At 33.7% G+C, this 26981-nt stretch overlaps 2 protein-coding genes across 4 annotated transcripts; both read left to right on the forward strand.

Annotated features, from left to right (window-relative positions):
• Positions 1-10: 10 nt before the first annotated feature.
• On the forward strand, positions 11-19394 carry LOC123194428 (CHD3-type chromatin-remodeling factor PICKLE-like). Of its 3 annotated transcripts, XM_044607620.1 has the most exons (32): positions 53-172; positions 932-957; positions 4122-4271; positions 5093-5230; positions 5328-5482; positions 5840-5995; positions 6395-6642; positions 6753-6848; positions 6957-7093; positions 7172-7384; positions 7463-7570; positions 8334-8384; positions 8498-8597; positions 9330-9472; positions 9558-9661; positions 9819-9957; positions 10066-10235; positions 10670-10736; positions 10822-10944; positions 11648-11757; positions 11850-11931; positions 13356-13550; positions 13911-14067; positions 14157-14262; positions 14441-14515; positions 15117-15178; positions 15278-15354; positions 16012-16142; positions 16665-17040; positions 17829-17961; positions 18151-18224; positions 18798-19394. In XM_044607620.1, exons 3-32 carry the CDS (start codon positions 4125-4127, stop codon positions 19173-19175), a joined length of 4251 nt encoding a protein of 1416 aa, XP_044463555.1. In that variant the 5' UTR covers positions 53-172; positions 932-957; positions 4122-4124; the 3' UTR covers positions 19176-19394. The 3 variants fall into 3 exon arrangements, with proteins under 3 accessions (XP_044463554.1, XP_044463556.1, XP_044463555.1); XM_044607619.1 differs by lacking the exon at positions 932-957 and having other exon boundaries at positions 11-172; XM_044607621.1 differs by lacking the exon at positions 932-957 and having other exon boundaries at positions 11-172; positions 18786-18918.
• A 5506-nt stretch (positions 19395-24900) lies between these two features.
• On the forward strand, positions 24901-26854 carry LOC123194231 (brassinosteroid-related acyltransferase 1). Its single transcript, XM_044607384.1, has 3 exons — positions 24901-25350; positions 25805-26236; positions 26834-26854. The coding sequence occupies exons 1-3, from the start codon at positions 24901-24903 to the stop codon at positions 26852-26854; spliced, it is 903 nt and encodes a 300-aa protein (XP_044463319.1).
• Positions 26855-26981: the final 127 nt, after the last annotated feature.

Here is a 26981-nt window from a genome sequence, read left to right on the forward strand (position 1 = left end):
TGACATTGTCTCCAGTCGACTATAAATGTCCGTCGCTGTCAAAATCGTTCACTGTGTCTGTCTGGGTGAGATTAACGCTTGTCACTACTTTGTTTTTCTGCCAAATTTCGGTTTCAGGTTGTTCTACAGCAGCTTTACCTTTCTAGGCTGGTCTGGATCCCGATATCTCTCGGTAAATCCTTTGATCTCTTTGAGAATTTTAATTTTATTCTCATATCAAGTGCAGGAACTTGCTAGCGCCCGTTTAATGGAAATGGTGGCTTAATTTTGAAATTTTGATGCGTGTTTGTATTCTAAATATAGTTGTTTATGCATGTCGTTCTTTATCACAGCGTTAGATAGCTTTATGTAGTTGTATTTTAGGTTCAGTTCTTAGCCATGATTCGTGTTTAGGTTTTGTTTCGATTTCTTTCAGTTATGTATCCGCAGAAATGCTAAGAGGCATTTCATTTTATTTTATTTTATTTAAAAATTTGAACATATTTTGGGAGCCTTGTTGTTATGAAATGTGTAGACTATGTGTGTATTGTCCTTGTATTTAGTTGTTCTTGGTTGTGATGAATTTGTATGTTTGGGTGCTTAGATCTGTGCTAATCAGATTCAGTTTTTGTTAATCTTTGTTAACGGGTCACTGTTTTGAATTATAGTTTTCTTTTGCGTGTGCTCCTCTGTTGGTAATAAGTAGTTTATATTTAAATTAGTATCACCTATGCAATCTGTTCTCTGTTTTGTATTATCGTTTTTTCAAGTGCACTTCCATTGCCAAGTAGTTTTTTTTTTCAATAATCAGTTGGTGAGGTATGTGTGGATTTTAATTTTGTTTAGTTGTTTTTCCTAGTGATGAATTTGTTTGTTTGGTTTCTTGGATTTGTGGTAATTAGTTTTATTATTTGTTTAAATATGTTAATTGTTTTACTGTTTTGAATTATAGTTTTTTTCGCGCGCTCTCCACTCTTGGTAAGTAGTTTATATTTAAATTAGTCTCGCATATGTAATCTGTTCTCTATTTTGAATTATCGTTTTTTCACGTGCTCCTCCATTGGTAAGTAGTTTATTTTTTCAATATCAATCTCATGTTAAATTTTATAGCCAGCCTAATTACTTGCCAAAACAAAATTATCATTGTGCGATTTACTTGATTTTGAGTTATATTTCTAATTTGTCGTTTTCTTTTCCTTTTTTGTGTATTTAATGAAACGTGTTCTACCAAACTAAATACGACTGAGTTCTCATGGCACTGATTTAGATACCTACATTGGAATAAATGCATTCAGTTATTATTTATGTGAATACCTTACCTTTTAAGATGAGACTTAACTTTATCTCATCGAGCTTGTGTATTTTACCTTATTAATTGAGGCAACCTCCAGGCCAGTGTATATTCCTTGGCAGTCTTTTTTTTCTTGTTCTTTTTTAAATTCTTTGTACTTTTGTTACTTTCTTGTCTTATTCATGCAATTTATTTCTTTCCTGATTGAATTTGCTTCTTTTTCTGTTTTTTTTTTCATCTTGTTATTGTTTTATGGAATTACATAACATATTTATCATTTTGGAAATATCTAATTGTACGTAAAGCTTCGTGGGTTTTTTAAGTTGCACTTTGCATATTGACCCATTGTACTTCTGCCCTCTTTAACACAAATAAATGAAGGCACAAATCCTCATACATTTAGAAAAATAATATCATGTCAAGTATGCTGCTTTTCCTCTGGCCAATGTCCATCCATTTCTAAATTACCTTTCCATTATATGCTGATGCGTGGAGAAGATTTTTGGCTTTGGTAACACTTGATCAAACTGCATTTTGATATGTTATGGAAGTCATCAATTTTAAATTACCGATCATGTGTAGAAATATTTTTCTACACATGATTGTAGAAATATTTTTCTGATCATGTGTGTTAAATTTTTAATTACTGCATTGAGTGCTTCGCTTCATAAAAGTGGCAGAGAATCCAGAATCAATTAAAATGTTTTGCCAAAGATCTTAACCTTATAATTTGTATCATGAAGATTGCATTGCCACAGCCAGCTTGGTTGCCATGAGGTCTCAGGATTCAGAATAAAAAATAGGGTGCATTTATGTTCGGTGAAAATTTTCAAGGTATTTAGATACGTGTATCAGCAGGTGTTGCGGTGGAAAATTGGTTATATTCTTTATAAGCTGTATTTATTTTAATCAAAGTTGACATGTCAATTTTTTTCAACGTAGGAACTGGATTCTATTGGCTAATTGATTGCCATGCCAAATTTCAGAACAATTTAAAGTTTTAATCCGTCTTCTTTGATTCAATTGCTATTGAAGTAACCATTGTATAACTGATTCAATTGCTCTTGAAGTAACCATTGTATAATTTCTGTTTTGTTGGATTTTATAACGATTTTTAAGATAAAGACGAATACCATAATTTAACCTAAATTGTTTCACTATCTACCTTCTATATTCTACACCAAATTAATTTCTGCCCCAGGTAGCTGCTTCACAACATATGTAAAGGTATTTGTGTTGGAACCTCAATCCTTTAATTGTCTTCATTAAGGAAGTTGCCCACATCACATTTAATTTCATAATTAGATCTAGGCAATATACTAAATATACTGGCTTAATTTTCATCTGATTCTAATTACACAACATTTTTTCAACAGCTACAGTTTTCTCAATATATGTTCAATTTTTTTGAGGAAATAAGTAGTTCACTTATTATCTGGTCATTTTCATGTCCTTGAAGTTAGTATTACTATAATGAAATCTGTTTACACTCATCCTTTATAGTTCTCTAACATGAGTTGTTGTCCTCTCTGATGTGAGAGATTTGAGTTCAGAATTGTGATTGTCCATGGTATATGAAATAAATTTAAAATGATCTTTTGTCTGTTCTAACATCTGTAAATTGATTTTCCATTTCCATTGTTGTAATTTTTCTCTGATAAATCAAAGGGAGTGGATATAGGAAGATTAGAGACTTCTTATGTTTTAAGATGCAACAATTGTAGTCTCAGATCATTGTAGAAATTATGATTTTATTGATATTTGGTTCATGAATGGAATTAATACTTCTTATGCAAGGAGAAGAAACTGAAAACCAACCTGAGGAAATGATGGCCATGATTATTTCCCAGGAGGCCGTTTATCTTCATTCATGATTCAAATGACTTATGTGATGTGTTAACATGCATATTGTTATTATTAATTTCTTTCTTGGGATGGAACATCATATCTTTGGAGATAAACACTGCTAATACGTGCTAAATTTGGTAATAAGGAAACGATCTTTGCCTATGCATTTTTGGCATTTCCAAGCTATGTAAAAATTACAGCCAAGAGTGCTATTTAATTGGTTTATAGAATTAAGCTTGTTACTTAGTTTCGTTCAAAAGTTTCTGTTTTTTCATACTTTTTGTAAATATCATTTATATAGTTGTTTAAAGCTTGAGTTATGTTTTGAATTTCTCTACCCTTAGGAATGGGTGGAGGTTGAGGGTTGTAGGTTCAGTGTTGTTTAGATTTCTATTTTTCTTTGTCAAATAAGAAGATGACAATTGAAAACATAACAAAAACAGTGATGGTTAGAGACTGTAATTGTTTGTAGGCAGTGCCATGGGAAAAGTGAGAGTTCACATCAGTGGAAAGAAAAGTGGATCTAGACTTTTGATTATGAGGCTATTAATAGATAATGTAGCTGTAACAAGTAATTATTAACTTTGTAATTTATGCTGTTATATCTACCACACATTCTTATATCTTTTTATTGAAGAAATGTTGCACTTAATATAGTTTAATCGTGAATTTGAATTTGACAAAATATTGTAAATACCCATAAATATCATTTGGTCTCTAAAACTATCCGATAGTTGGGATGCTACCTTATAAAGTAATTACTAGGGCTTGGGCTCTACTCTATTACCCTTGAATATTAAGGAGCTGAAGTTTTAAGTTTGTTCATATATTTATATATGTTATAATTAAAATTAGTTAATAGTATTGATACTATAAAAATGTTAGGACAGGGGCTGAAATCAAGTTATTAGATTGAATGTTTTGCCAAACTTACTGTTTTTCAAAGCATGCTAGTTAGGTATTTTAGGTTTCATTAATAATTCAATGTTTTGCTGACTTGCAGAATATGAGTAGCCTGGTCGAGAGGCTCCGCGTTAGATCAGATAGAAAGCCTGTTTATCATTTGGATGAATCAGATGATGATGCGGATTTTGTGCGAGGGAAACCTGGGGCCACTCAGGAAAATTTTGAAAGAATAGTCAGGGATGATGCGGTATGCTTATTGATTCTTTTGCTTAATAAGTTTTTATTTCTTGGCTTTTAGTTTTCTTTCCCGTTGCTTTATTACTGTTTATCTAGGTGTTCAGTGATGCTGGGTGTTCAATTTCAAAGAATGAAAGATGCTTTAAAAACTATCATTTGTGTTGTTTCTTTGGATGGTTTGCATATGGGAGTGGCGCTACTTGTACTTTTCATAAATTTAAGTTGTTGTGTTTATGTGCATTTTGCTTTGGTTCTTCAGTAGGTATTCTTTATAGGTCCTTGGAGCCAGTATTATTATTTGAGTGTCTTCTTGAAATTTTATAATTTTTATGTAGATTTTTTATTCTAGTTGATCTTAGTTATGTAGGCTTTATTTCTATGTTTACTGATTTAATTAGTTATATTTCAAATTTCAGTTTAAACCACTCTTGTTTATTGGAACTGAAAAATCATTGTTTTATTCGTTCTAGTCTAGTCACTTAGAACTTTTTAATCCAAGGCTGGAAGCAAGGGTGGTCTCTGCATTTTGGGTTGCTGTAGTTGATTTTCAACGTGAAATGAGGGCATGTAGAGGGCAGTTATGATTTGAATTTTCTTGAATTCATCACTTTCAATATTGCACGAAGCAATTGAAGCTTATGATAGGCAATGAACTGCAGGCATAATTTGGATGTTTGAAAATGTCTGATTGGAAACACTTATCATGTCTTCACTGTTCCAATTTGTTGGAGAATTACACATTGTTCTGAAGTTGTGTATGTACTTGCATGGAGACCATAAATTATATGTCTTTTGTACACTTTTAAGGCGTGTCTGCTTTAATATTGACAGAAGGACGATTCATGTCAAGCCTGTGGAGAAAGTGAGAATCTCATGAGCTGTGAAACATGTACTTATGCATACCATCCCAAATGTTTACTTCCGCCATTAAAGGCTCCCCCTTCTGGCAGCTGGAGGTGTCCAGAATGTGTATGATTTCATCTTGTGATGATAGTCATTTTTATTATGATCCAACTAGTTTTTATTGCATTTGGCAAGAGCTGAGAATCAATATTTGTGCCTGCAGGTTAGCCCACTGAATGATATTGATAAAATATTGGACTGTGAGATGCGTCCTACTGTAGCTGATGATAGTGATGCCTCAAAGCTGGGCTCAAAGCAAATTTTTGTGAAGCAGTATCTTGTGAAGTGGAAGGGACTGTCTTATCTGCACTGCACTTGGTAATATGATGGTTTATTGTGTTCATTTGTAAAGCAGGAACATGTTGTCCACAGCTTATCAACACCCCCACCAACAAAAATCTTTTTAGAGAACCATCTTTGGTTTGAATATTACAGCTGTCTCTAGTATTTCTCCCTTTGTTTTCAATTCTTGCAAAAGCAAGATAGCTTTCGATGAAGTTTACCCTGAGGTGCTATTTACATCGTGCATCTTTTAAAATTATGCTGTTGTTGTTGCTAGTATAGCTCATCGGGGTCTTCAGTGTTCTTCTTTTTTGTCAGCATTATGTGTTTGTGTGTCTTTTTTGTTTTCTGTGCAGTGTTCAGTTACCTGCTGGTTATGTTTTTTTTCATCAGGGTCCCTGAAAAAGAATTCATAAAAGCTTATAAGAGTCATCCTCGTCTGAAGACTAAAGTAAACAACTTCAATCGCCAACCAAACAGTAATACCGAGGAAGACTTTGTTGCCATTCGACCTGAGTGGACTACTGTTGATCGTATTCTTGCCTGCAGGTATGACAGTTTAAAACTCTTATATATACATATGCATGGGCATGCGAAGTTTGTGTTTTTGCTTTTTCTCTTTGCCCTCTCTCTATATGAGCCAAAATTTTAGGTTGCCTCAGAATTTGATTTAGCTTGTTAAGGTTTAAAAGCAAATATCAAGTGCTAAAGAATTCATTTTTAGCTGTGGCATTGGGTTCCACACTGGTGAATTATGAAGTGGAATCTGTTCTTTCTAAGTCAAGTCAAAATCATGCATGAGTCTCTCTTGCGTAATTTTGAATTTCCATAAATCATGCATGGCTTGTAATGGTGTGTCTTTTGCCATTGCTTTGTTGTGTTTTCATCTAGAGTGAAATTTTGATTTCTGTCTTGAGATAGTATGATTGAATTTTTGAAATGTTGCAGGGGAGATGAAGATGGGAAGGAGTACCTTGTGAAATATAAAGAACTTTCTTATGATGAGTGCTATTGGGAATTTGAGTCAGATATATCTGCATTTCAACCTGAAATTGAAAAATTTAATAAAATTCAAGCAAGGTCTTCCCAATTGTCTTCCAATAAGCAGAAGAACACCCCTCAAGATGGTGCTGAGTCCACAAAGAAATTAAAAGAATTCCAACAGTATGAACACAGCCCTGAATTTCTTTCTGGAGGTATTTCATTTTTTTTTATATTTTTTCAAATTGATAGTGTTAAGTAATATTTATGTTTTGTTTGGCTTGATCATCATAGAATTTTAAGGTTTATTCTGTTGTAATTGAAGGTTCACTACATCCATATCAGCTTGAAGGGCTGAACTTCTTGCGCTTCTCTTGGTCCAAACAAACACACGTGATACTTGCTGATGAGATGGGTCTTGGTAGGTTTTACTTTGTTCATTTTCAATCCATTTCTTCATTTTTACTCTCAGATTATTGAAGAGGGAATTCTTATTTTCACTTGGTAATTTGTTTCTGTTTCATTGCAGGCAAAACTATACAGAGTATTGCTTTTTTGGCTTCTCTTTTTGGGGAGGGAATCTCGCCGCATTTAGTCATAGCTCCACTTTCAACACTTAGAAACTGGGAACGCGAATTCGCAACTTGGGCTCCACAAATGAATGTTGTATGTACCTTGGTGTTTTTTAACTTATTTTGGTCTTTTACCACTAAAGTGTCCTGAATTAAAGTTAACATGTTGCAGGTCATGTATGTTGGTTCTGCCCAAGCTCGTGCTGTTATAAGGGAGTACGAATTCTACTTTCCCAAAAACCATAAGAAGATCAAGAAAAAGAAATCTGGTCAAACTGTTAGTGAGAGCAAGCAGGATCGAATAAAGTTTGATGTCCTCCTGACATCATATGAGATGGTTAATTTGGACACTGCATCTTTGAGACCAATCAAGTGGGCATGCATGGTAATTTTTTTTTTGCATATCGAGTTCCTTGGTATTATCCAACATATGATTTCCGTTAATGCTGACATTCAAATGTAGATTGTTGATGAAGGTCATCGTTTGAAAAATAAGGATTCAAAATTGTTTTCTTCATTGAAGCAATATTCAAGTAGTCATCGTGTCCTCTTAACTGGAACTCCTCTTCAGGTGGGTTGTTTGTTGTCGTATGTTTTTATCAAAGGTTGTTGCTGATATATTTTTCCAGTTTTGTTTAATAAAAGTTTAAAAATTATGCTTATTCCTGTGTTAAAAGTTATCAAAAGAACAAATTTAAAATGAGATATAAATTGCATAAATTTCTGGGATCCTGTATATGGATAATATATTTCACAATTTTACATCAGATCATCTTCATTTTTGTTGCTTGTGGAAGCTCTGGAGATGGAGATGATTGTAATGATTCGGTTATATGTTGAGATGAATGGAGGTTAACCATTGGAGTTTCGTAATGATGGTTGTGATAATGCTCTCAGTTATTGATGTAATCATTAACAACGTGTTTCTCATATTACATGATGTTAGGATCAGGTTAACTGGTGGTTAGGATTGTCGTAACCAAACGTGCAATATGCACGTGGATTCTCTTGCAGCTCATTCAGTGGTTTTTAGATAAGACACTAGAATTTTATTGTCTTGAAGTCCAAAAGAAGGGAGCAGGAGGTCCTCATTTAAAAGACAACCTCTTCATACCCAAGACCTAAGGAAGCCGACATTAAACTATAACCAATATTTGAACTTAAAAGGCAAAAAATGCATGTTGTTTTGGTTTAGATATCTTTGGATTATATATTTTTGAACTTCTGTGCAATTTCAGTTAAGTTCATCTTTTTTGTTTACTTAATACATTGTTATTGTTTAATGTGTCTAAGTTATTGTTTTGAACTTATGTGCACTTTACCACATTTTTCAGAACAATTTGGATGAACTTTTTATGCTCATGCACTTCCTTGATGCTGGAAAGGTTAGTATGATGGTTGATTTGTTGAGACAGATCTAATTAAAACAAGATAGTTTGTGGGAATAAGTACACAATTTAAAGAGAAGTTTGTTATATTTGATGTTGAATATTTGCAGTTTGGTAGTCTGGAGGAGTTTCAGGAAGAGTTTAAGGATATCAATCAAGAGGAGCAGATTTCAAGACTTCATAAAATGCTGGCTCCCCATCTTCTTAGAAGTATAATTCTAAAACTTTCCCTTGTTATAAAGTTGTGCTTTATCTAATCCTTTTAATTGCTAGTGCTAATAATTTATCCTATTGTCATGTGTTGATCATTGTCATGGTTAATGCCAACTTGCCAATTGATCACCATGTTCCTACGTTTGATCCTTAAATTACTATGATGTTTAAACTTTTGAATCTTGGTAAAATTTTGGAAACGAGAATTGCTAAGATGAACTTTGAATCCTTTTTCCTCTATTTTCGAGAAAAGGAAGACACTAGATCTTGTCAAATTAATGCTTATTGTGACTATTTATGATGTATTGCCTTCTTTCATAGTTTTTTATTATCCTTTTTTGTGGGTTCTCACTTCCTCAACCAGCATTCATTTGAGTTCCCTACTTGTTCCAATGTCACTTAAGTCTGAAACAAGATGCTCATAGGTATGGTCATTGGCATATGTTGCAGATGTGAAACCATGTGAATTGGCATTTCTCAGTGGTAGTTGTATGTAATGCTCTAGTTATGATTTCACCTTGAATCTTGGTACATTTTCAGGAGCAGTGCCGTTCTATCTTCTTATTTATGCAAAGAGTTTAGTTTGATTTCATTCAGAAGTAAAATCTGCATCTTGTTTGATGGCTGTAGAGCTTCTAGACCAATGAGATTTTGAATTTCCTTGTGCATTCTCTTTGTCATTAAGTCTTAATCATGTTGCCGAGGATATGATTGAGATTGCTATTCCAGGAGTGAAGAAAGATGTCATGAAGGATTTGCCTCCTAAGAAGGAACTCATTTTACGTATTGAATTAAGTAGCAAACAGAAGGAATATTACAAGGCCATTCTGACTCGTAACTATCAAATACTAACTCGACGTGGTGGTTCTCAGGTGAGGTTGCATGTTTTAATTAAATAAGCATGTTTTATTGAATTTTTACTTAACAACTGATATTTTAAAATGTTTCTTGTATCAGATTTCTCTAATCAATGTTGTTATGGAGTTGCGCAAGCTCTGTTGTCATCCTTATATGTTAGAAGGAGTTGAACCGGATATAGAAGATACAAATGAATCTTATCGGTATAATGCTAGAGTTAGAATTCAATCAATTAATTCTGATGATTAATGACAAATTTAGGGAGACTTTTTCTTTTTTGCTTTTAAGTAGGCTAAAGATAACTACTGAAATTGAATCACCCTGTTTTCTGTTTTTATATTCTCTTTTACTATTTGACAGACAACTTTTGGAATCTTCTGGTAAATTGCAACTCTTGGGCAAAATGATGGTGAGACTGAAAGAGCAGGGACATAGAGTTCTCATATACTCACAATTTCAGCACATGTTGGACTTACTAGAAGATTACCTAACTTATAAGGTACAACTGTTATATCCTTCATTGTTCATGAATAGTTTGAATACTAGAACATTTGTGCAAATAGGTAAGTTGCTTAATATATTTATTTATATGCATTCTTTTTTTCAGAAATGGCAGTATGAGAGGATAGATGGCAAGGTTGGTGGAGCTGAGAGACAGATACGCATAGATCGATTTAATGCCAAAAATTCATCCAGATTTTGTTTTCTGCTATCTACTAGAGCTGGGGGCTTGGGAATTAACCTTGCTACTGCTGACACAGTTATTATATATGACAGGTGATAAGTTTTTACTTTAAAAATTCTTTACTGATTTTCTTCTCTTAGTATAAGCAGTAATCATCTGGATTGATAGTGAGACAGTCGAACATTGATGATTTATGCGTTTAGGTCTTGTGAAACCTTTGCAAATTTATTTTTTTGTGAACACTTATCTAATATTAAAGTGATCTAAGAATGTGTTTATTGCATGGAATTTGTATTTGTATTTGTAACAAAATGCCTAGGAAGTTCACCATCTATCAGTTTGGTGAGATTTTATTTCATTTTCATGAGGCTTTCCCTAGTATTGCATACATGCTCAATGTGTCTGTTGTTTTGATATCGCTAGTTTTTAGTTTTATAATTCTGACAGCTCTAAGGAATTTGTTAAAAAAGATTAATTTCTCTCTTTTGTGCAAACTTGACTGTTGATTGTATTTTAACTTGGATAGTGATTGGAATCCTCATGCTGATCTGCAAGCAATGGCTAGAGCTCATCGACTTGGGCAGACCAACAAGGTTGAAGCTTAAGTTCTCTATAGTGATACAACAGATTGTTACTGTTGCTTATTATATTATGAGAAATATTGTTTTGGTATCACAGGTAATGATTTTTAGGCTCATAACTCGAGGAACCATTGAAGAGAGAATGATGCAGATGACTAAGAAGAAAATGGTTTTAGAACATCTTGTTGTTGGGAGGCTTAAAGCTCAAAACATCAATCAGGTAACAATCTTCTTTTAATTGATGTTATTTGAATAAAGCAGGACTAAAATTGTACAGGGTTTGCGGCATGTACTTTGGCTATAGTTTAATATTGGTGACAAAATTTGTTTATAGGATTTTTCTGGATGGCTACAGAGTAAGGTTTAGAGTCAGTATTATCGACCTTCTCTATATTTCTTTTTAAAATTTCAGATGGAACTATGTGGTTCTCTAATTAAACTGAGAACTCCCTGTTTCTATTGAATATTGAGGTTTACTGTTGAACTTGGGGGTACTTGTGTTATGTGAGCTCTGCAAACCCTTTCATAATATGGGTTGGTTGTGGAAATCCATGAATTGCAATAGTTGTTTTCTGAGATTCAACTTAATTCATTGAGCAATGCTTCTTCTTGCATTTGCTGCTGTTTTCTCCCCTATCTACCATACATGCGTGAGTGTAAATGAGAGTGACATAATTGCACAGTTTGGAGAAGGACAGGATCTGATAATCGGTAGGTTTAGAATACTTTTTTTTCGCATTCATAGATATTGGTCTGTGTTGTTTTAAATTTATGTTCTTCTGTTTTTGTCTTCTGGTGTGTTTTATTATTTTGTGGAGGACTAGTGGTTTCCCATCTTTGTTTTTTTTTTAATGAAATATATATTTTTCTCTTTTTGAACAAAACAAAGAAAGAAAATTCTAAATGGTTTTACTTCAATTTAGGAAGAGTTAGATGACATCATCAGGTATGGTTCAAAGGAACTATTTGCTGATGAAAATGATGAAGCAGGAAAATCCCGCCAAATTCATTATGATGATGCTGCTATTGAAAGGTAAGTTTGGAATTTGCTAGAAATCCAAGGTTATGGGACTTGAATACGAAAGCCTAAACAAACTTCTTTAATTTTTTTCGTTTCTTTGATAGGTTACTTGACCGTGAACAAGTTGGAGATGAAGAGGCTCCAGTGGATGATGAAGAGGACGATGAATTTTTGAAGGCTTTCAAGGTTTTGTCTTCATTACAGTTTTACGTACATTAGCATGCATGTGTCCTTCTATATTTGATGTCTGTAAGCTTAATCAATTTAGAGTTTGATGGAAGTTCTTGATTGCTATTTCCAGAGATATAATGTTTACACAGGATTTCTTAACCTTGATAACTATGCTATCTGGAACCTTTTGTCTTTTTTAAGGAAGTGGATCACCCTAGTGCCAGGTTTCTGGCATGAAAGTAAACCAGATTTCACTTTGGTGAAGAGGACTCATGGTCTTCAGTTTTACTTTGTCTTTGCTTCTTTTATTTTGAGCAAAGGCTTGCCTATGAAACCCAGATGTCTAGACAACCTTGTACTGATCATATGTAGGTGCCAATCTTGACATTGTCATTCATGCATCTTTAAATCTTAATCAATTTAGAGTTTGATGGAAGTTCTTGATTGCTATTTCCAGAGATATAATGTTTACACAGGATTTCTTAACCTTGATAGCTATGCTATCTGGAACCTTTTGTCTTTTTTAAGGAAGTGGATCACCCTAGTGCCAGGTTTCTGGCATGAAAGTAAACCAGATTTCACTTTGGTGAAGAGGACTCATGGTCTTCAGTTTTACTTTGTCTTTGCTTCTTTTATTTTGAGCAAAGGCTTGCCTATGAAACCCAGATGTCTAGACAACCTTGTACTGATCATATGTAGGTGCCAATCTTGACATTGTCATTCATGCATCTTTAAATCTGGAAGTATCGATCAAGGGCATTGTTGACTGCATCTATGCTAAGTATATATAGTAAACCTTACGAAGAGATGTATTATTCTCACAACCTCCCCTCTATGAAAAGGAAAAAAATATCATACTTTTTTGTTAAATCCAATATGCAAGCATAGAAGTAGTTTGAATAAATCTCTACGTATTTGCTTAATAAATTAAAAGAATTTTTAGAATCCAAAGTATTAATATTCAAATCTAGGTTATATTCTTCACTTAGCATAATCCAGCCTAATCATTACTGTTGTTTCAAATTTGTTTTGGGGTAGAAGTATTTTGAAAATGAAAGCAGAAATCTGTTCCTGTTCTGGTGGTGCTAGATGTTAGTCTCTCTTGGGTTCTTATTATGGTTCTGTTTGGAGTGATAGTTATATTGTTTGGTGGTGGAGCTTTTTGTTTAAATTTGGTGCTTAAATGAAGTGGACTTTGTCTTTCCATACGGGATTGAAAATTGATTAGTTGATTCTTAGTGAGGATATGCTGGCTGCTTTTGTACATCTGTAGTTCGTGTGCTTCTTACAGTTATAGTTGAGCCATAATTACATTGATTACTGGAGACCTTTTTGTTTGAATTTGCTACTTAGGCATAATAAACTGTGCATTTTCTGTTTCTTTCCTTTCTTGGTTCTTGCTTCATGGTTTCTTAATAAGGTGAAACATATTTTTTTAGGTGGCAAACTTTGAATATATTGATGAAGCAGAGGTTGTAGCAGAGGAAGCCCAAAAGTCTGCTGTGGAAAATAAATCTACCCTGAGCAATTCTGAAAGATCAAATTACTGGGAAGAGTTGTTGAGAGACCGATATGAAGTGCATAAAGTTGAAGAGTTCAATGCTTTGGGAAAAGGAAAAAGAAGTCGGAAGCAGGTTTGTTGATTTTGGGAGTTTCATTACTTGATTGAAAAGGAAGGTTATTACTATTAATATGGGTTATGCTTTCTTGCTGAATAATGTGTGTGTGTGTGTGTGTGTAGTTGAGATGCTTTTTTTCCCTTTTTTTTCTTTTGGTTTTATATTCTGTTCTATTATAGCAATCTTTAGGGGCAAGGCTAATTATGTCCTCTCCTAACTAGATGTTATTTTGTTTCCTTGTATGAATACACCCTCTCGTCCCTTGATGTTTAAACACAAAAAGAATTTATACTATGTTTCAATATGTTAATTGACATATTGGATCGATTAACACTTGTGAAGTGGGCTTAACTTGTGTCTGTGGATCTTGTTCAGATGGTATCTGTTGAAGATGACGACCTAGCTGGTCTGGAAGATGTCAGCTCTGATGGTGAGGATGATAACTACGAAGCTGACTTGACTGATGGTGATACAAGTACGACATCCACTGGAACTCAATCTGGGAGAAGGCCTCACAAAAAGAAATCTCGTGGTATTTTTTTGTGTACCACTTCAACATTAATGATGAGTTTTATGAATTTTTTTAGTATATTGTTTTCATAGTGATAAAATCTTTTGCAGTTGATAGTACGGAACCGATTCCTTTGATGGAAGGTGAGGGAAGGTCGTTGAGGGTGTTGGGTTTTAGTCAAAACCAGAGGGCTGCATTTGTACAAATCTTGATGAGGTTTTCTCCTTTGCCTTATCAAATTTTGGTTTCCTGATGTTATATTATTCTTCCACTTTTGTATATTTGCCCCCTTCTTCAGCTCCTGCTCTTTCCCTGTTTTCATTTTATGTATGCTTGTCAGTATCTTTTTCTTTTAGTATCTGGAGTTTGTCTTATTTTAGGTTGTTGATTGCAGATTTGGAGTTGGGGACTTTGATTGGAAGGAATTTGCAGCTCGCTTAAAACAGAAGAGCTATGAAGAAATAAGAAAGTATTCAATATGACCTTTGCTTCTTATACTTTTCACTCGTGGGCCTGAGTTATAATGTCATTTATGCTTTAGAATTTTGTTGCCTTTTTTTTTTAATAAAATTTATTTATTTTTATCTTGTGATAATATTAGTGCATACATTTTGCACCAGAATAAATGCAAGAGCATGATTGCACATGTAATAGATCCTTTTTTTTTTTAATGGTTTTGAAACACAGAAACCCCTATTTTTTGGACATTACACTGAATTTTAAATTGGGGGCTATTTCTAGACCTTACAACCTTGATAGCTAGAAACCTTGTGTGATAAAATGTCAGATGTAGGTGGGGATTTGAACCTTTAACCTCTAAGCTGAAATTAAGGGCTTTTACTGCTAAACCAACTGTATTATATCAGGAATCATCATTCAAAATTTATTCCCAACCTAATACTTTTTTTTTAACTATTTTTTAGTCATACTTAAGAATGACGAATATCTTAAATGCTGCTTTTATTATTAGGGTGTTTTGTTTGAGATTTTTTAATTTTCTTTCATTCTTTTTAGTCTGACTATTTGGCATAATACTAACTTAAGTACTTTTTTTTTTTTGGTTGATTCAGCTATGGGGTTCTTTTTTTGTCCCACATTGCTGAAGATATAACTGACTCTCCAACCTTCTCAGGTATTTTTTGGCTCGTTTCTCTTTTTTGTTCTTTTATGTTTGATTTCCACATTTGGCATGCAACTAACAATTAATTGAAGTTAATGTTCTTGTTTGTAGATGGTGTTCCAAAAGAAGGACTTAGAATCCAAGATGTCCTTGTCAGGATAGCAGTTTTGCTTTTAATTAGGGATAAGGTAAGTTTTTGAATGGACATTTAACAATCATTTCAATTGCATTTGCAAGAGGGAAATAACTGTATTTTTAAAGGAAAGAAGAGGGAAATAGTGGCATTTTAACTTGGGAGCTTCATCTTAACTGCTGTATGCTGTCCATAATTGTATATCCTTTGAATCATTATTAATATGTTTTCCTTGTTTCTTATAATAGGGCTGGATTCGAGCTGAGCCGAACTCGGCTCGCAGCCAGCTCGGGCTCGGCTCGTTTTTGGTTCGGCTCATTTTTTATTAACAAAACGACATCGTTTTTAATATATATTGATCAAAACGATGTCGTTTTGTATAAAAAATTTAAAAAAAAATCTATCGAGCCAACTCCAGCTCGATCGAGCAGAGCCGAGTCCGGCTCGTTTCCGGCTCGACCGAGCCGAGCTGGAGCTCGAGCCGGCTCGGCTCGAGTCCAGCCCTACTTATATACCGGCTCGAGTCCAGCCCTACTTATATATATATTTCAAAAGAAAGTAATATTTTACATCAATTTTGGAACTTCTTTTTTAATTATCATTTTATGTGCTGATACTTACATTGACATTTGTAGAGTTCAAGGTTGGTTCACTGAGTACTTTATGTTATCTTTTTCTCTCACTATTTTTATTTTTTATATGGCAATGGTAGGTTAAACTTTCGTTGGAAAAGCCAGGTGCTCCTCTTTTTGCAGATGACATTGTCTTGCGCTATCCAGGACTGAAGGGTGGAAAATTTTGGAAAGAGGAACATGATTTACTATTACTACGTGCCGTACTGAAGTATGTGCCCATCTGAATTATAATTTCAGTTACTCGGTATTTTGTTAAAAGTGCATTGGTTGGAAAAACAATCTTTTTATGGTATTATAAGCCGTATCAGTTAGCAACTTAATTATCTTATTCTGTTTTGCTGGGGGCAGTCTATATTTTATTTCTTCCACTACTTGTGCTCTCAGAATGTCTAGTTATGTTTGTGTTTGGTGCTGTCTCCATACAATTCTGTAAATTGTGAACACTTTTGATGTGATATTTGCTGAAGCGCATCAATGTTATATTTGGGTAGGTGGCTGTAAAAGGTAGGATATTTTATCTGACATTGGGTTTGCTAAAAAGATCACAAAAGTACAGTTGTAGTATCTGATTGTAGCTTTTGTATCTACCAGTATATGCATATAAACTGTGCAAGTGGACAAATTGTTGAATGCTTTTCTAATCATTAGATTTGATAGTATATTCTCTTAAATATTTGGATCATGCATATCTTTATTTTGGTACTTGTTATTGACTTAAATGACTCTCAAGGCATGGGTATGGAAGATGGCAAGCTATTGTGGATGACAAGGACCTGAAAGTTCAGGAGGTGATCTGTCAAGAGATGAATCTCCCTTTCATAAATCTACCTTTCCCTGGACAGTCAAGTACTCAATCGCAAAATGATACTAATACAGCCAACACAGAAACGCTTGGTAGCCAAACTCAGGTAAATGGCACAGGGACTGATTCAACAGCTGATGGTGTCCAAGGAACAACTGATGTTGTAAACCAACCACAACAGTATCAAGATTCTTCCATACTATACCGTTTTAGAGATATGCAGAGAAGACAAGTCGAATTTATCAAAAAAAGGGTGATGCTTTTGGAGAAAGGCCTTAATGCAGAGTACCAGAAAGTATACTTTGTAAGTCCTATACATTTGTCATACATGCATATTGCTATATGTTTGTTTTCCTAAAATGCATTGTGTATGCATATCATATACTAAAACAAAAATATGTGGAGATATCACTTATAACCTAGATTACTATTAAGACCTCGCCCTCTTCGAATGCATTATGATCTTCAGCATAGATGTAATTAATTAGAGAAGTTTAAAATTGTGGTTTCATGAGTAGTGTTTCACTTGAGAAATTTATTTTGGTTTGTTTGATGTGGGACATTGTGTCTGCAGCTCAGTGTTTGGCTTTCAGAATACTATTATCATCACTCACTATTCACAACCTGTGCACACAAATCCAGTCCATTTTATTGTCTAGAAAGACAAATTTATCAAACAATTTCCGAAATCTCAATAAGCAATTTTAAATCCCTTTACTTGTTGAACATTCATCTTGTTGAAAAAAAGAAAGCATTGGCCAAAATCTCAAGTCAGTTAAGAAAAAAAACTGCTTATTTTGAGTGATCTTTTTAAGTTTGTTTTTCTATATAAACATGCATTTTGATGTTTCCAGATTCATTTTGTTCCTTTTTGCCTTTTGGCCTCACTCACATCTGCTATTCTTAAAAGTTTAGTGGAGCTATTCCCAGTTCATAGGTTTTCGACTCTGCCAAGGCTAATCTTAAATATTTCTTGTAGCCTGAACTGATAGTCTATGTTTCTAATTATGTTATTATTGGCATCCATTGCTATATGGTTTTGATATACCTATCATTTACAGCTGGTTTCCTTGCCTGTCTTTGTGTTCACAGGGTGATTCAAAATCAAACGAGATCCCAAGTGAAGAGCCTGAGAGTGAACAAAAGACTACAGACAAACGAAGTCCAAGCTCTGTTGAGATTGAAGCCCAGATCCCTGATCAGTTACCGCAAATAGAGGCAATTAGTAAGTATTTTTTGGTTATATATTAAATCTTGATCATTAGAAACAGTGGCATACAAATTTCAGTCTTCACATGTTTTAAGTTGGTTCTTGTAATTCTATCGTTCTTTATTATGATTTATTTCCTTGCAGAGTTCATTATTGAATTGGGTGTAGTGAACTCTTTACTGACTTTGTATCTAACGTGTGCAGCACCTGAAGAAATATCTGCAGCTGTTTGTGATGGAGATTCAGATCGATTGGAATTGGCTCGACTATACAATGAGGTAAAACATTTTTAACAACATTGGAATTATAACTTGATTGATATATTACTTCCTTGCCTAGCGGTTGGATTCAAATATATAGGTAGGGTCTTGGGTTCATAATTAAAAATGTAAAGACAGAAGAAACTGATGTGCTAGGGCTGCAGCTGAGTTGAGTCAAGTGTTGTTGGGTTTGAGCACGGTTCAATTGAATTTATGTAAACTCAAGCACGAGCTCATGAGTCGTAGGTTCGAGCTTGAGTTAGGAATTATTGACTGAAGTTCGATTTGAGCTCAGTTTGAAAAATTACAGTTTAACTTCATAACATGTATATTGAGTATAGAGAAATACGATTTTAGAGATGTAAGTATAAATTTTTAAATTTTTAGGGGTTTATTAATATTATACTCGAGCTTCTCAAGTTTGAGTATGGCTTGACAATAGTCAAGCTGAGCTCAACTCGTTTGCAGCCCTAGAAAGAGCATAATTTGATGGCAGTGGGTGCTGCTTGTTTCTGTATGGGAAGGGAAATGTGCTAGTCTGTGTACTTTTTGCTACGAACTAGTGGATGATGTCATTAGAATGATGGGTAGATGTGCACGGTGCTAGAGGAGAATGTTGATGCAGTCAAGACATCTGCTACAAATGAGCCAGCAAGTCTCAAATTGAAGACAAGCCTTCAATCGATCCAAACCATTTGTGAAGATGTAAATAGGACTCTCTCGGTTGCAGAGCAGAAGCCTTCTTTGGACCAGCAAACGCCAAACTCAGATGAACCATCAGAGGCTGAATCTCAGAGCCATGTTACCGATCTGCCCATGCAAAAAGATCACTTGCCTGATTCTATGAATTTGTCAGGGATAATCGGAACTGACATCGAAATGGAAGAAGCTAAGAATGATGCTGACACCAAAACTGATGATGGGAACACAGAGAAACCTGACCCAGGGGTCATCGTTTTGGATGATTAAATGTATACAAACTTAATTTCTTAGCTACAGGTTTGGTTACTTAATCACAGGACTTTTTAGTTTCTTTTTAACTTTAAGAATTGAGAATAAGTTAATCCAGTGAACAGTTTTTTTTTGGGGATGTTGTTCATCATCTTTAAGATCTCTATTCATTCAAAAACATCATAAGCAGCCCTATAAAGTCGGATTGAATTTTAAATTAAATTACTTTTAAGCTTAGTTTAAGTCTCAGTTTATTGATTATGAGTAGATCTCAAATTGATTTGTTTAGATTCTGATTGATCTTGAATTGGGTGTTATTCTTGTTCGTGATAAGAAAGCAAGTTTGAAGAAATTGTCCTAATAATATCGTCGTGCATTATTTCTTCCCATAGCTTCTCTGTTATGTATAAAAAACAAAATAATTAATTAATTTTGATTGTTTTTTGTTTATTCTAAGTGGATTTTATTTTCCCAAGTGTGTTTTGTAGGTTTCATGGAATAAATTTAGAGAAAGAGGGTAATTTAGGATTTTTGTGAATTATAATTATTTATGGATAGCAACTTTAAAAATGTTAATGTCAATGAAAAATTATCTTGATTATTATTATTTTTGAATTAAAATAAAAATATATGTGATTAATTTTTAATAGCAGTGGAGGTTGTATTGTATTGAATACAACTTTAATCCCTTAATGCAAAAATAAAAAATTTTCAATTTCTTTCTTTGGAGTTATTGTATGTCACTCACTAGTACTTCTTTCGTTCTTAACCACAAAAATAAAATAAAATTAGTCCATACCATGAATGACTTTATTCACCATTTCAAGCAAGCAAAAAGCCACAACCATCTTCTACTTCAATCAAACTTTAACTTCCCATCGAAAGATTTATTTATATAAATATAGCCTGCCCTATCCTACCCTATTCTATCTTAAGCCTACCAAATTAATGATCAAGCCTCAGAAGCAAATGGACAATTAAATTATGCAGGATATGGTGATGGTTCCATTCCACCGAAGGCAGGCTAAAATTAAAAGTAAAATTATATGTTTATTCCTTTTGAGATGGCTTAAAGAGATCGGAAAAAGGAGAGCTCAGTCAGCAACCTATATACCTAATTTATATCTAAATGATTCCTGTTGTCGCTCTCATCCTCATCCCCCCATTTATTATTTTTGTGGCCCTTCTACATCCCTTTGAGTTGAGATCATTGTCATTATATAGGAACAGTTTTCCTCGTCCCTTGTGCTCTATCTCTTTGATCTTTGTAGCCATCCAAAGATATATGTTTATGCATGCATGAACATTTATAGTGTTGAGGATTGTGGTTCATTTTCTCTTTGGTTTTGTTGTGAAGTTTGAGTTCGTATTTCTTTACTAAAACTTATTATAATAAAAGTACAATTATATAATAATTATAAATAATGCTTTTACCAAAAAGAATTGAATGTCTTTATTAGCCTATAAATATAAGATATTGAAAATTAAGTAGTTCTTGAGTGAGAGAAATATTTGAGAGTTTTACAAAGTTTGTCCGCATGTATGAGAGTTTTAAGAAACATTTTTTTGCGATATCATTAATTTGAAGTTTCAACAGGTTGTGCTTTAAAATATTATATAGTGTATTGTATTTATATATCTTTGTGATAATTATACATCTCTCTCTTATTTGTGAATATGATTTATTTTAAGTATCATTAATCTTGATATATGTTATGCTTTTGCAACTTCATAATCTTGAAATCTGTTATGCTTCTACGAGAGGAATATTTTGTCAAAAAATTTTTAGTTCAGGGGAAAACAAAAGGAAAATCATTGAGAATAGTTTAGAAAAAAAATTCTCAAGAAAATTATTGTTTGGTGGGTGGGAAAAGGCTTTTCTTCTTTAAGTCCAAATGCAGCGGTGCACAGAGATATCTTTCAATAGTTCCAACTCCAGGCGTAATGAACAAGCATACATAATGGCATGCGAGAAGGATTCGTGCAACTAAATTATACAACTATCGAATATGAAGACTTTGCATTCATTTAATATAGATTCTTCAATGTAATTTGGGAAAATCAACTGTATGTGGTTTGATTAATAATATCCATGTCAATGATCGCACAAAGTTTTCTTATTAACTTTTAGGGTTACAAAACATATTTAAAAAAAAAAAAAAACAACATAAAATGTAGGACGATGGAAGATTTAGACATGATCAAATTCCACACTGGAATAATATGTTAAATATTCAAGGCTAAAAGGCTTTCATGAATTGTTTGAAACTCAGAATAAAGAAAAGAAAGAAAACATTTTGGCAGATTCTACTTGTTGGCATCACCTTGACTACCATTAGTGGTTTCTGAAAGGAAATTTTAGGAATAGAATAAAAGAATCTATATTGGCAACCCTCCAACTTAAAGCTCAATTCTTTGTTAGATTAATGTTATGTACACTTAATTTTGAGTATTTTGATGATATATCGTCAAGTGATTGTGTGTTACTTCATATATAATTCAAAATTAATCAATCACATGATAACATATAATTTAAGTATTAAATTAGATATTCAAAACTGGATATATATAATTTTATTGTTCTTTTCTTAACAATACTACATATATAGATAATTGGGTACTACAAAGTATAAATAAACTGATGTGTTATGATGTAATTAGATGATATAATTATTTACTTTAACTTTAATTCAAAATTATTTACTCATACGATGATACATCAATTTATTTACATTTATTAAAATCTTAAAGAATGTACATGAAATATTGTTGTTCTTTTCTTATATATAGTACAAGAATGGTTCCTTTTTATTCATTAAAAAGCAAAAGGTGGGCATGTTTGAGTCTTGTCATAAACATATATATTCTTTCATGTTTTTTCTGGTTTGGGTTATATGTCATTGTTCTATATAGATATACACTCATGCATATGCAAATTTGCATGTTAAATATTAACATGGAGATTATCAATAATCAGTGTAAACGAATATATTTTATGTATCAATGTAAAAAGCTGAGCACTAAGAAGAAAATATATAAAATTATATAATAATTCATAATAATAATAGGTGCCAGGATCTTGAAAAGTATTATTGGGTTTTTCTCACCCTAAATAATATAAATAATAGTTGTTAGGGTTTTGAAAATTGTTTTTGGGTCTCTCATATCCCAAAAATCGGTTTAAAGGTTGACACTCTATATTAACTTTTCAAAAGCTAACTCAGAGTTTATCTTACACTTCTATTTCCACACCCAATTTAATTCCAAACTAATTATGTAATATTCTCAACAAGACTCCTCCAATCCAATACCATTCACAACAAACCCGACACTAGTCTCCCCTTAACCAAGCTAATTAAAAGTAAAAGAAAGGGAAATTTTCCCTTGAGATGAGATTTTATCAAAGTTAGAGTTGAAATCACTTGCACTAGACTTTGGATAGAACTGTTTTTAAACTTTGGGTTCTAAAACCATTTGTTAGGGTCTTAAAAAGTGTTGTTGGATCTTTCTCATGCTAAAAACTAGTTTAAGAAGTGAGACTTTTGTCTAAATTTAATTTCTAACTATTCTTGATAATTTGATTATATATTAGTAGATTTAGAGAAACAGGTACATGCAGAGGCTAAAGGAGGATTGTTTCTTTATTATTATTATTTTTAACAAGGAGCTCTTGCTTAAGCTAAATTAACCATCTTGCGTCCAATTGAGAGTTATCTTTAAGATCTAATCAAATTTGAATTTATTACATTAAACAAGTAAAAATTGAGATTGAATCACTACCCTACAACCACTATACATGTAAGTCAAGAGTTTTATATTTTGTTATAACTTAAACAATGATCAGAAGAAAAAGGGTGGATGAGATGAGAGAGATGAAGGAAAACTAATAGAAAAGAAAACCGAGAAAGAAAAAGGAGTAAAAAGAAGAGACCTGGAAATCAGGCAAATGCTGCAAAAGTAGAGACCAAAAAGAGACAAGTCTGGACTTCAACTGCACGCATGCTTTTGCTACATACAACAATTTCCCTTAACCTTTTTCTCTCTTCGACTCTTCTTGAAACATGCCAACCTGTTATTCCAACAAGCTTCACCCCACATCTCTTTGTTTTTCCAATCAATAACCCTCACTTTTTTTCCCTGTTGTTTCTTCCTTCGACTCTCAAGCCAACAAACTAAAGCTTATTGAATTAATGCATGTGGACCTTTCTGCAATTTAATTTGGTTGCCCTACATCTACATGAAAATGGTAAGCATTTGCAAACTTCAGTCAGACTGGTACATCGAAAATAACAAATTTTGTTTCAGTGACAAGATTCAGAATCAAAAAATAGTTAAATAGTATGTAATAGGCTCCGAATTAATGAGTTTGTCAGTTATCAATGTGCCCTAACAAGACAGAATTTCTCAGGATATTACTACGGGGCTAGCAGGCAAAGAAGACCTGGATCGTTTATTTGGAAGATTATACAATTGTCACCGTTTAGAGACATTATTGTACGGATTTTCTTAGCATTTCCAACAAATAGTGGCACTAAATCTTATGCAAAGATTGAGTTATATTATTCTTTAAAACTGCCACACCCATGGATTGTTACTATATATGTAAAAATTTGAACTTTATAAACGCTGAAGTATTACTCACTGAAATGTTTAACCTTTAGCTTATAACTGTGGGAACGATCAATCAACTCATTGAGGTAGAAGTTGGTCATAATGGAGTTAAAATCATTTGGGATTTATGTTTAGCTATGTTATGTGGCCAAAACTCTTTCTCGGTCAGATTTACAAATGTGACATTCATAGGATCCACCAATGTCTAACGGATGGACATTACACCAACCAGCAGATCGAGAAGCTAACTCGCAACTCAAAAAGACAGCTTGGGTACAATAAAATTTCTTCAAGAAGCCACAAACAAGAAATAATGGTTCATATCTACAATAACTTTCGCAATCAATCCGACATTAAATGATTGTTTCCTATTGTTTTTTAATGGCTCCTCAATTTCAACAATTATAATTAAAATGGAATTGCTTTTCTACCATTTCAAGATGACGATGGTGCTAATCAAGATATCAATCTTCGTGCTTTCTACGACAATTGAACATGTAACTCTAACCTTCAATAGTATAAATTCACACTAGTCGGAGAGTTAAAAGACAAGTTCAAGTGTGTCTCAAGTAGCTATGTAATGGCTCACCTTACTCTTAGATAATAACACAATCATAGATTTATGTTTTCAGTATTTCTGATTTAAATACTAACTCTTCGTTTTCTTTTGTATGTGTCTTTCTTACATCAATTTTCATAACAAAGAAAGTTCTAATGGATAACCGGAAACTCAGAATTGTTAGTTTGATTTTTTTCACAGGTCTCACCAAATTGATAATTGGACTCATCATTTGATGCTTGATCTTGGAGTCTAGGGCACAGACACAGGTAGTGGGTCGTTGTCACTCCCTCCCTCCCTCCCTCCCTCCAGTGCGAGCCAGATAATACAGTCGGCGACTCAATTTAATTCTTTTCATACACAAAAACAGTACCATGCAAAGCATTCAGTTTATAAAATGTTAGAAAAAAAATCATCCCCATCTCCCAAAATCTTAATAAATTCATAGGTTAAAGCCACCGGGAATCTAAGGTCTCATGTCTCTATATATAGCACCACTTCTTCTATTGGCCTCCTCACAAAGGCCAGTGATTATTGCAATAGAGCAAAACTGAGCTAGCTTGCTTGTTAATCATGGCCACACAGAAGAATGGAAATTTTCCAACAGTTTGTGTTACAAAATCCCTGACTGTTTACCCAAAATCTTTTCACCCACAACAAATTCTCACTCTGTCCAATTTGGATAGGCAGTGTCCACTGCTTATGTACTTAGTTTTCTTTTACAAACCATCAAGTGTTCACCAAAATCTGTCCCTTGATCTGGTTTTTAGTAGGCTAAAATCAGGGTTGGAGGAGACCTTGTCAGTTTGGTACCCAGCTGCAGGCCGTTTAAGCTTGAATCCCCATGATGGAAAGCTCAATCTCTGGTGCAACAACAAAGGTGCAATTCTAGTTGAGGCTGTGACTCAAGTCAAGATTTCTGAGCTGGGTGACCTCTCTCAGTACAATGAATTCTTGGAGAGTTTAGTCTACAAGCCTCTTTTTAGTGGAAATTTCGCTGAGATGCCTCTTGCTGTTGCTCAGGTGAGGATATATTTTCTTGAAGCTTAAGAAAGCTATATATATTTATATTAAAAGTAAAGAAACGATCTTCCTTGTTACAGATCTGCATGTTTTCAGTTTTGCCACTCTTTAACTAACAGGAGAACCCACCTTATATATTATTCCATTACTTGTGACACCCGAGCCCTCGTAATTAGGGTTTTGTTTGTTTCTACACAAATCAACACTTTCAAATTATATCTGTAATATTTTAGGGTTCCCTGAACATGCAACCCTTATCATCTTCTAAGCGTGAAATTGATTTCATATAAAGAGCACTTCTTTTACAGTTATAAAAGCATCCCACAAAATGATCACAAACCCTAAGAAAGAAACATTTCTTTCGGTGGGAAGATCCCGTAGGAAATATTTATATTGCTGATGAATTGCTTTTTTTTTCTTTTTTTCTCATTTTGAGCAAAATTTTATGATGTAGGTGACGAGGTTTGGTTGTGGGGGCTATTCGGTGGGAGTTGGTACGAGCCACTCCTTGTTCGATGGACCAGGAAGCTATGATTTTCTTCGTGCATGGGCTTCTAATTCTGCTATTATGCAAGACAAGGGAGGCATAGAGGTGCATAAACCAGTGCATGAGAGAGGGAGGCTGGGGATGGCAAATTCTCATGTTGTGAAATCAGCCATGGCTGCCCCAAGGGCAACAGCCATAGATCATCTATATCTGCTGATACAGAATGCACTTGGAAATGGGCAAAACCTTTCTGAGATGGCCGGAAATGTGAAACATGTTACCAAAACTTTCCATCTTACAGGTGCAATGATGGAGAGTTTCAAGAGGAAAGTGTTTGGCCAAGGGAGAAGTAACTTTTCATGTTCACCCTTTGACTTGGTTGCTGCTCATCTATGGAAGGTAAGTTTCTAGTCACTTTTAATATTTGAATTCCCGAGAAAAGATACAACTGAGTAGATAAATTTAAAGTGATTCATGCATAGTTATGAAAAGATACAACTGAGCAGATAAATTTAAAGTGATTCATGCATAGTTATGGAAATTCTTTCAACAATGATATGATATAATCACACAAATGTCTTGAATCACTATCACTATATAGGAATTTTGCACTCCAGGTATACTTTCTCCTAACTTTTTCTATTAACTTTGTATCGAATATGAGATCTCATAACTCATGTTCATGTTAACTTAAAATAGAAGGAGAATTATGATGAGAAGGAGGAAGATTCCATTGTGTAGTTACAGATAGAAAGAAAAGAAGATGACAACTAGAGTACGAAACTACGAAGAAAGGCCGTCAAAGGCTCAAAGCTGTAGCTAATTATTATGACACGCAATTCTGTCGAACTGCTAAAGCTTTAATTTATTAGCCGCATATCAATCACATCCTTTCTTTTGTATGCATTTATCTCATGCATGCCGACAAAGCTAGATGCTGGACATAACCTTCGTGCTTCCAAACAAATGTGATTGCAAATTTGACTTCTTTTTCAGGTTGGATTCAATCCTGATTAGGTCAAAGCTCGACTGTAAATTTCCATTTGATAGAATTCAAAACCATCAGACGTGGGTCAAGATGAAGTTTTAGCTTGAGTCATAGATATACGACATTACCAACTCAAATCACAAGGATACTTAATTT

The sequence above is a fragment of the Mangifera indica genome, chromosome 13, assembly GCF_011075055.1.
Source record: "Mangifera indica cultivar Alphonso chromosome 13, CATAS_Mindica_2.1, whole genome shotgun sequence".
Lineage (NCBI taxonomy): Eukaryota > Viridiplantae > Streptophyta > Magnoliopsida > Sapindales > Anacardiaceae > Mangifera > Mangifera indica.